Here is a 10,585-nt window from a genome sequence, read left to right as displayed (position 1 = left end):
TTGGGTTCACAGCATGCTTCTTATATACCAGCTATGCACATTAAAGAATGGATAGTTCATTCTTTAAAGTTATACAGCATGGGGCTTGGGATTCATAAGCCAAGTGAGTTAACTCTAAACAGTGGGGAGCCAGAGAAAGAGTAGAGAGCAGGGGAAAAGGGAACTTGCAATCTCCTGTGTTGAACAAGGATAAAACTAACAATAAAGCTTACAATTGGTAAAGAAGGAAGGGGGGAGAAAGAAAAAACATTTCAACTACAGAAAATCTAAAACAAAAAATTTAAAACAAATATAAAAGTAGAAAGAATGTATCTCAATAAAATAAAAAATTGTTAAGTTGAAATGAAGTGACAAATTAATATGCCAAGTAAAACTCACATAGACTAGGATTATCCACAGAGCAAAACAAAAACCCAATAACAAACAAAAGTAGGTGAGGGATGAAGATCTGGAAGGGTTGGGTTTTTTTTTTTTTTTTTTGGGGGGGGGGGTGCTTTTTTTGGCTCCTCAAGGAGAAAAAGGGAAGAGCAGAGATACTCTCCTGAAGCCTGCTGTGTCCCAGACACTCTCAGCCCCATCTGTGTACTTGGTACAGTTTCCTAACTGCAGACAGCTTAGTGGGTCCAGCACCAACTCCCAGTAAGCATCTTGAGTTGGCTCTTTTGAGGGTCACTTTTATAATTACATATTGTACTCATTTAAGAAACACTATTTGGAAGCAAAATGAAAAGCAAAACTTTCTAAAAATAAGTTATTTATTGCTCGTTTTTAAAAATAAATGAACATTTATAATAGAATTCCAAATTTGATTTAGTCTAATATATTAACAAAAAGGACAATACACACCAGTAAACAAGGATTTCCAACTTGCTACATAACTAAAAAACAAGTCAATTAAACACTTGCTTTCAGACAGGGGCAAACATCAGTCACTGCCACTTAATTTGAAAAATCCATGTTGCTTTCCATACCTAAGCAACAATTCAATAGGGGTTGCCTTGCTCTTCCCCACTGGAAATGAACTGAAAAGCTATAAGCCAAGAGAAGGAAAGAAGAGCTGAATTGAAAGATAGGAACTAAAGTCAAAATTCTTTCATTACCCAGAGGAAGGTGGGAGTGGTATTATTTCTACCAGGTTTACTTGACTCAAAGTTTGATTATAAGAGCAGCCCAGGACAGATGGGCGTGGTGACACACATCTGTAATCACAGCAACTTGGGAGACTGAGGCAGGAGGATCACAAGTTCAAGGCCAGCCTTAATAACTTAGACCTTGTCTCAAAAAATAAAAAGGGGTGGGGATGTAACTTAGTGGTAGTACACCCCTGGTTTTGAGCCCAGTACTATGAAAAACAAAACAACCAACCCAGGAGAAGATTTTATTTGTGGAATGTGGTAAGCATGGTCATGTCCTAATTTTTTCTTACCATCTAGCAGTGTCTGATCATGTGCCCATACTCAGGGTTGGGAGAGATGCTAATGATGTGTCCTGGGCCTTCCTCAGATGCCACAATGGCTTCTGCCATAGTAAGACTGAAAAGATGGCTCTCTTTTCCTTAGAGATACTGGCTCGGTATCAGATAGAGGTATGGACATATTGTCAACTCTAGAAGAATCAACAATTTATCCCACAACTGATGCATTAAGCTTTCCAGAGCTTCAATGAGATTGTCAGTAGTATCACTTTTTTGTACCTATAAGACATTTAAAATTCTCTATAGAATATGGTTCAAAAAAGTAATCAGGTTGAAAGTTACTCTGTTATTCATGATGACAAAAGCAATCCCTCTTCAGTTACAAATCAGCACTTAAGTCCTGTAATTGAGCACGTCCTCACACCATCCCCTGTTTTTGGCCTCCATATAGACAGATGCATTGCACTGCTGCATGGTACACTCCATCTCAAACAGCTGGCGACATCCAATCGTTAATTTTTCCCTAGGGGAAAAAGAAATGTTAAGTCACTACATGAAAGCTAGTCAGATAAATATTCTTTCTTATGAAAAATAAGAATCGTATACATTAATTGTGTACTACATGATTTTCTGAAATATGTAGACACTGTGGAATGGCTCAGTCAAGCTAATTAACAAATGTTTCCTTACATGTACTCATTTTTTTGTGGCAAAAACACTTAAAAATCTATTCTTAGCAATTTGCGAAATACATTGTTATTAACTTAAGTTACCATCTGGTACAACAGATCCCTTGAACTTACTACCCCTAGCTGAAATTCTGTTTTTTGACCAATATCTCCCCAACCCTCCACCACTCACTGCCCCCAGCATAGTTACCATCATTCTGTCTACTTCTATGAGTTCAACTTTTTTTAGGCCCCACATGAGAGTGAGATCATGTGGTATTTATCTCTCTGTGCTTTGCCTCTTTCACATAACCTAATCTCTGCTGGGTTCACCCATGTTGTCTCAAGTGACAGGATTTCCTTTTTTTTTTTAAAGGCAAAATAAGTATTCAGAGGTGTATAATACCACATTTTCTTTGTCCATTTATCAGCTTAAGAACACTTAAGGTTGATTCCACATTTAGCTATTATAATTAATGCTGTTATGAAGATGGGAGTGGATGATAACTATTCATTCTGATTCCATTTTCTCTGGATATATTAAAAATTCTTAATGTAATGTAATAATACTGGGATTTGAAATATATTCTTTGATATTTGAGACATAATACCAACAATTATAGTTTCTTAGTAGACAACAAGAACATGGGAGGATAAACACTTAGGTGCACAGAGTCTCAGCCACACAAAACAACCTTGGCACAATTCCCAGAATTCAGGAATAAGGGTGAATCTCTGTCAACAAAGTTGGGTACTTAGAAACAATCCTTTGGATGGTGGGCTAGGCTGAACAATCTAGCTCTGCTCTCTGAAGGACCTTTCCTAGCAGGAGATAGGCTTGTGTTAAGATGTTACCAAGGGGTAAGCAACACTGGAACAGGTGGCTTCATCTTGTCTTGCTAAAGAACCATTGACTGGAGGATGTACCTCCTGAAGGAACAGAAACTTGAGAAGCAATAAATTGACAGAGTTGCTACTCTTTAAAAAGGGACTGTGGCATAAGTTGCCTAGCAATTAATGATTGAGTATTAGTAACTACCTAAACCAAGATGGGGAAGCAGGAAGCAATACCTAACATAATCCCATGCCTAATCCCATTCAGAATATACATTGTGTAGAGACAACAAAGAATAAACACCATATTCTGAACAACCTCACTTCTTGAGGATGTGTGGTTTCTGAGTCATTAAAGATCTGACTTCTAGCTTTGAGTTACCCTAGTCCTACTTCCTATGTTTTAAACTCAAAATGAGTGTCATGTTGCTGCTAATTCTTAATAACTATTAAGAAAATTACTTTGGGAACACCCTTTTAAGAAGTTCAAGATAGGGCTGGGGATGTGGCTTAAGCGGTAACTCGCTCGCCTGGCATGCGTGCGGCCCGGGTTCGATCCTCAGCACCACATACAAACAAAGATGTTGTGTTCGCCGAAAACTAAAAAAAACAAATATTGAAAAAAAAAAATTCTCTGTCTCTCTCTAAAAAAAAGTTCAAGATAGCAGAGATGAAAATGTTTTCTTACAAACTTAAATTTGAAACAAAAAGGGCAGGCCCTACTGACTTTGGTTACTTATTTCACATGTGAAAAGAAATATCCTTCAGTAACTAAACTTCTGAATCTTCCTCTTTCTCGCCCTCCTCCTTCTCTCCTTATCCAGGAAAGTACTGGTTGTTTTTCGTAGTGTGTTTCATATACACACTATGAGATTGTAATGACAGGAATTCTTCAGTTCCTTTTTATGCCCACAGCTTACACGTTAGACGACAGAACATTAGAGGTGGGGGCACCGTATCCCTTTGCTTGCCATTCTGCAGCACCTTCAGTTAATTTTAGATGTCTCCCAACTGCAACTAAGTTCTTTATCTAGGGCCCTGTAAAAACCATTATCCAAGTCTGCCTAGATTAAAACAAAAACAAAAAAACTTTTTCTACCTTTTTCCTCTGATAACAGAAATACTTTGCATCCCTTATCATATTCCTATTTATTTTTCCAAGCTAAACTCTTCCAACTCCTGATCCTTTCTGGAACTGTGCTCAAAATTGAAGGTTGCTTCTAATTCTGCAATTCTATGTTGTTTTATTCAAAACAACAGCCATTGTTTTCTCTAAATTTTCTTATATGAATATCAAACATGCTTTGACTAAATATTAGACTGGTCAAAATAACTATAGTAATCTGGCCAATTAATTAAAAAATAATTCCATGTCTGACTTTAAATTTTCTTTCATCGGAACACAAGAACCAAGGTTTGGAGTTTCAGCTCCCTGCTTTCCTATGACATCTCAACAAGTGGTGCTAGCACAACCAGATATTCACGTATACAAATATGGATGAATGCAGCAGTGAAGGTGGACCTTTTACCTCATACCACATACAGACAATTCCTGACGATTTCTCAACTTTATAATGATGCAAAAGCAATATATTTCAGTAGAAACTGTACTTGGGACTTGGGATTTTGATATTTTCCTAGACTGGTGATAAGCTGTCTGAGATCTCTGGAGATGCTGGGAAATGGGAGTAAGCTACCTCTCAGTTAGCTATGGAGCTGCAAGGGTAAAGGATCAATTCTCTACAGGGTACCATGTTGCTATTCAATAAGTTAGATGTATTAAGTACATTCTGACTTAGGATATTTTAATGTGCATTTGACGCATTTTCAACTTAGGATATTTTCAATTTATGACAAGTTTATCAGGATATAACTCCATTAAAATCAAAGACCATCAACATATGCCATTCTTAATTATATCAAAAGTGTATATTTTATTTTTCTCTAAGGCTGTTTTTTCTGTCTAAATCTAGGACAAACCAAGTTCCTAACTTAACACAAAGGTTCTGAAACTTCAGTCTGCCCTGGAGGGGTTGTTAGAACCGTTTGTAGGGCTCTACTCCTAGTTTCTGATTCACAATGACTGGTGTGAATTTGCATTTCTCACAAGTTTCTAAGTGATGCACACTCTGGTTAGGTCCAGGTCCCACTTAGGGAGCTATAACTCTAGGGTAATCCTGAAGATATTATCATGGTGCTGATTGCTGGAATCTGAATGCAGTAATTCCTGAAAGCACTTGCCAAGAGAAAACAAATAAGTTTCTGATGCATATGCTGCTTTAGGCAATATATTACTTGAATTTGCCAGTATGATATTGAGATTTATAGTAAGGAATGTATGCTTAGTGTTTAATTCCTGCCACACAGCTTCTAAAATCCTTGGATTCTCCAGTGATGTGTCCTTTGTGTACTAATGAGATGACTGAAGGTTGGGGGTTCCCAGACAACCTCAGGATAAAGTTCAGCCTCAGCTGGTTGTCACAGGAAGCAACCCATGTGATTAAAGAGTTGGAACTGACAGTCTTACCCACAACCTAGAGGGCAGAGGGACTGAAGATGGAATTGATCACACTGGCTAATGATTTAACCAGCCATGCCTTCTTAAATCAAACCTCCATAAAATCCCAAAAGGTCTGGGTCAGAGAGCATCAGGGGTGATGAAAAAGAATAATGCATAGGCTAAGAGGGTGGGGGTACCCCAATCCCAGGAGCCCTTCCAGACTTCACTTGATTGATCTCTTCATCTGGCTATTTACCTGTATTTTTAAGAATATCCTTCATAATAAATAGGTGCATGTAAATAAAGTGTTTCCTGAGCTCTGTGAACCACTGTAGCAAATTAAGAGAACCCAAAAAGGATTAAATTACTGAATTATATCCAACTGGTATCTGCTGAGAATGAGTGGCAAGTTTGACACAGGAAATTTTGGTTTGCTATCTGTCTCATACAATCAGGTACTTTGAGGCTGATGTCACAAACTAGTTTATATTTCAAATTTTAAAAAACTATCCTAAGAGACCTGCTCACAAACATTCCAGAAAACTGTCAAAACTTAAGGAGAAAGAAAAAAATGTAAATTAATACTGTTCCTAGCTTATTTCTCATCTAAGAAGAAGATGTCACACCAGGGATTGGCTGGAATGCTATGTGATAACCCTGATAATTTACTGCCCTGGATTTTCTGAACAAACTGGTCACCTGTGCAGAGCAGCAGTGCTCATACACTCCACCAGCAGGGATAAAACCTACTTGAAAGCATCCAAAAACTAGAGATGACAGAAAATACCAACTGAATTATAGATATAGCACCAGGTTTCTACCTGCACCATGGAATTTAACCTTGGATTTAAACTAATCTGAAACCTTAATTCACTGTTTTTTTAGAACCCTTAGAGTAGTTTTTATATTCTTGAATTACTTAAAGAACTCCTGTTTAAGACAGGAAAATAGTTTTCTCCTTCTGTACCTATACTCTTTTAACACCAGATGTGAGAGGATGGGGGTTTCAAGCAGCTCTCCAGTGGATACCAAGGGGGTGTCTCATTCAACCCGATTCTGATACTATCTACCTGGAATCCATGCCCACTAGTTGAAAGTTCAGTCCCTCAAAATTACTGCCTGTTACATGCCAATCACAAGTAATAGTTTGTTAATTATAAATCAAGGTTCCCATGACCCCCTTTTCTCCTCAGGTTTAATTTACTAGGATAGTTCAAAGATCTGCTCAAAAACAGCTCAATGAAACACTTAAGATCACACATTTATTATAAGTGGTTATCAAGGATACAAGTGAACAGTCAAATGAAGAGATGCATGCATACACACAGGCATACCACTTCTAGGCACCTCCATATGTCCAGCAACCAAGATTTCCCTGAACCTCATGGTTCAGGAATTTTAAGGGCGGCCTCCTATTGTGGGCATAATCAGTTATTAACTCAGACTCCAACCCTCTCCAAAAGCCAATAGTTACTTCATTAGAACAAAAGATGCTCCTAACACCCAGGAGTTCTACGGACGGTCGGAGTTCTATGCCAGGAACTGAGATTAGAGACTAAGTACTAGAAAATAAGCATCTCCTAGCAAAAGAGCTCCATCTCAGCAACCACAGGCAGAGACACAAATTTCTTATGACTTCATACCTCCCTATTGCAATAATCTGATGTGACACATCAACAATCTCCTCTTTTAGAACACTTTAAATAAATAAATAAATACATACACGCATACCAGCCATTTCAGACAATTTAAGTAACTGTTTCCCTTAACATGTCCACAAAATGCCATCTACATGCATGTTAAATCATCATCTGTTTTCACCTCTCAGTTACGGTGCAACCTTTCATCTACTGCACTTGGTCCTGTGTCTCACAAACCAGTGAAACCAAAAGACTCTGTCTCTTTTGGCAGCTTATTTGAAAATTATGAGCTATGGCACACAGTAAAATATACTATACAGTTATACAAATAATTGAAATTATACAAATAATTTCAAAAGAAATGAGAGTAACAAACCCAAATGCTATTAATAACCAAATGCATTCAAGATACTAAATGTATTTATCTTCAAAATCATTCTCTTGAGTATAAAAGGGAGCTTATTAATACCCAAATACAACTATTCCAAAAGCAAGCTGAAGTCAAAATGATTTTGACTTCTGATTGGAACCATCCTTAAAAGACTCTGGTTTCCATGTTATATAAAATGAGCTTTTTGCATCTTCAAAAATGTGGCTAAGATCAGAAGAATAAGCCTTTAATTTAATGATAGATTATCTATAAAGATGTACAAATAAGATTCCAATTGATTCACTAATATTCTGAAGTTAAGAGTAAGAAATCATTTTCCCAACTCCAACAGACTTATAGATGCCCAGTGGCTTCAGATTTTCTTGGAACTTAGTGATTTAACATTCATAGCTGCTTTGAAACATCTATGCATGATTATTAATCCTAGTGTCTTGATATCAAACAAATTTATTGATCTAAAGTTTTAACAGTAGAAGCATTCTGATAATTCATTTTGTCTCTAGGCTTGCTCATAAAACTTTTAGCCACTGGGGCTGGGGATGTGGCTCAAGCGGTAGCGCGCTCGCCTGGCATGCGTGCGGCCCGGGTTCGATCCTCAGCACCACATACAAACAAAAGATGTTGTGTCCGCCAAAAAATAAATAAATATTAAAAAAAAAAAGACTTTTAGCCACACTGGTACATGGTAAATGAACTATGCTTTAGTGACATAATGACATATTGCACAGAAGTGACATACATTAAGTTCTGCTATGGTGTTCATTTTTATCATATGAATTTATTCCAACACAATTGATACATTAAGTACAGTTTAAACAAAGCACGAATTTCCCATTTGCTTATACACAAGTTTTGTAGTGAGTAGCATAAATGAACAGAGGAACTTGCACCCAGCTAAACAAGCTACTTAGGAATTAAAGACATAATTTTTTATTATGTAGGGCTGGGATTGTGGCTCAGTTGTAAGCGCTTGCCTAGCATGTGTGAGGCACTGGGTTCAATCCTCAGTGCTACATACAAAAATAAATTAAAGATTCAAAAAACATTATTATTAAAAAACAAACAAAAAACCACATGCATACACCTCAAACTCACAACAACTACCTAAGTTCTCCACGTGGGTTATGAGTTATATCCACCACTCTGGTATTAAAACTTCAATCCAATTTCAGACAAGCCTCAAACTGTAGCCGTTCTTCATGACCACTTCTACAAGCAAACTTCAGGTCTTTTTTCAAGGTAAAACGCCAGATTTGTTATAGCATTCATGTATTCCTTAGCCATTTAACAGATATAAAACTATCATACCATTTTTATTGATTTCTATACTTTTTTTCTTTTTAACATGTCCCTGAAGACTTTAGGTGTGTGTCTCTAACTCCATATTCTGCATAGGCCCTGTGGATTTTATTGCATGATTTTGCACAAGGCAGTGGTTAATATTTAGGAAGGCATATGACCTGTCAAAACAGAACTGACTATAAACCAACTACAGCTCCATGCATCCATATGGATCTCTATGTTAAGTTAAAATAGAATATGGTGTACAGGGGATAGAAGGACAACACTGAAGGATTTTTGTCCTTAATGAATTTGCTTATACACAAGTTTTGTAGTGAGTAGCATAAATGAACAGAGGAACTTGACTAGAATTAAACAGCTGTCCAGTTCATTCAGGCACTTGTAACAAAATACTTAAGACTGATTAGTTGATAAACAACACAAATTTATTTCTAACAGTTATAGAGCTGGGACATTCAATATTAGTAGATTCAGTGTCTAGTGAGACTCTCTTTCTCACAGACAGCCTTTTCTACATGTTCTCACATGGTAGAAGGGCTGGCTACTTCTCTGAGGAATTTTCATGAGGGTCTAATCCCATTCCCAAAGGCCCCATCTTCTAATACAACTATTACATTGGGAATTAGTTTTCAAAATATGAATCTGGGGGCTGGGGCTGGGGCTCAGTGGCACAGCGCTCGCCTAGCACATGTGAGACACTGGGTTCAATCCCCTGCGCCACATAAAAATAAATTAAGCAAAGGGTTTTCTTTATACTAACTGCTCTTTAAAACATATCTGGGGACCTCAGCGAATCTAAGACTCTTTCAGAGGGTCTACAATGTCAAAAAATAAACAGCTACTTTCATAAAAAGACTAAGATGTTATCTGCCTTTTAAGCCTATTTCCTCCAAAATGTAGAATAGTTTTCCAGCAATACATGACATGATTATCACAACCAACAGAATGCAAAAGCAGTTATGAGATTCCAGCTGTCTTCTATTAAGACAGACATTAAGAGATTTGTAAACTGCACAACAATGCCTCTTTTGTCAGTAATATTTTTGTTTGTGGAGACATTACTTAATATGTAGTAATCAGTTATTTTTAAATAAATTAGTAAACATTTTAAAATTCTCAGTTCTAAGGTCTAATACAGTAAATATAGATACATATGGCCCACATAAAAATTCTTTGAGCCCTTCAATAATTTTTAACAATATAAAGGAGACTTGAGGACAAAAAGCGTGAGAGCTACTTTAAATTTTATAGCTGATGCACACACACACACAAGGCCTTTTTGTATGTATAAAAAACTTCGAATTAATGTTTAAAAATTCATAGTGTGGTGCAAAAACATAGAACAATTGGCCACCTCCACCAAGTAGCACCAAATATGGTAAATCTACAAGCAGATAGGGCTTACCGATACTCAGTCTGTGAAACACAATCATAAAGTTCCTGGGCAGTAAATGTGACACTTTTATTTACCTGAAAAAAAACCAAAATATAGTCATTAAGAAGATATACTAAGGGGCTGGGGTTGTGGCTCAGTGGTAGAGCATATGCCTAGCACATTTGAGCCACTGGGTTAGATCCCAGCACCACATTTTCAAAAAAAAAGAAGAAGAAGAAGAAAGAAGAAAGAAGAGGAGGAAGGGGGAGGGGGAAGGGGAGAAAAAGAAGAAACACCAAATCAAATGACAGTAAAACTAGTGATGACAGTGCAATTAGAATGGCCCACGTTTTGCAGGTGCAGAATCTCAAGTTTCTAGTTATTGCTTTAAAAAGGACTGGCCAGTAATAATAAGCTCATTGACTATAATGTCAATAATGAACTATGTGTGAAAATACTGG

General features: G+C 37.1%; 1 protein-coding gene across 11 annotated transcripts in view; it reads right to left on the bottom strand.

Annotated features, from left to right (window-relative positions):
* Positions 1–737: 737 nt before the first annotated feature.
* The window catches only part of Swt1 (SWT1 RNA endoribonuclease homolog), an 84,865-nt gene continuing 75,017 nt past the window's right edge, over positions 738–10,585 (bottom strand). For 9 of the 11 annotated variants that reach the window (XM_021722554.3, XM_078022471.1, XM_021722552.3 and 6 more), the window contains 2 exons: positions 10,155–10,219; positions 738–1,937 (listed from right to left, as the gene is read on the bottom strand). In XM_021722554.3, the coding sequence (XP_021578229.1) occupies positions 1,808–1,937; positions 10,155–10,219 (195 nt within the window). In that variant the 3' untranslated portion in view covers positions 738–1,807. Of the gene's footprint in view, positions 1,938–10,150; positions 10,220–10,585 lie in introns of those variants that run through there. The other 2 variants (XM_040278415.2, XM_078022472.1) reach the window with 2 other exon arrangements.

This window comes from Ictidomys tridecemlineatus, chromosome 10 (assembly GCF_052094955.1).
Source record: "Ictidomys tridecemlineatus isolate mIctTri1 chromosome 10, mIctTri1.hap1, whole genome shotgun sequence".
Classification (NCBI taxonomy): Eukaryota; Metazoa; Chordata; class Mammalia; order Rodentia; family Sciuridae; genus Ictidomys; species Ictidomys tridecemlineatus.
This window is presented reverse-complemented; position numbering and strand designations above follow the sequence as displayed.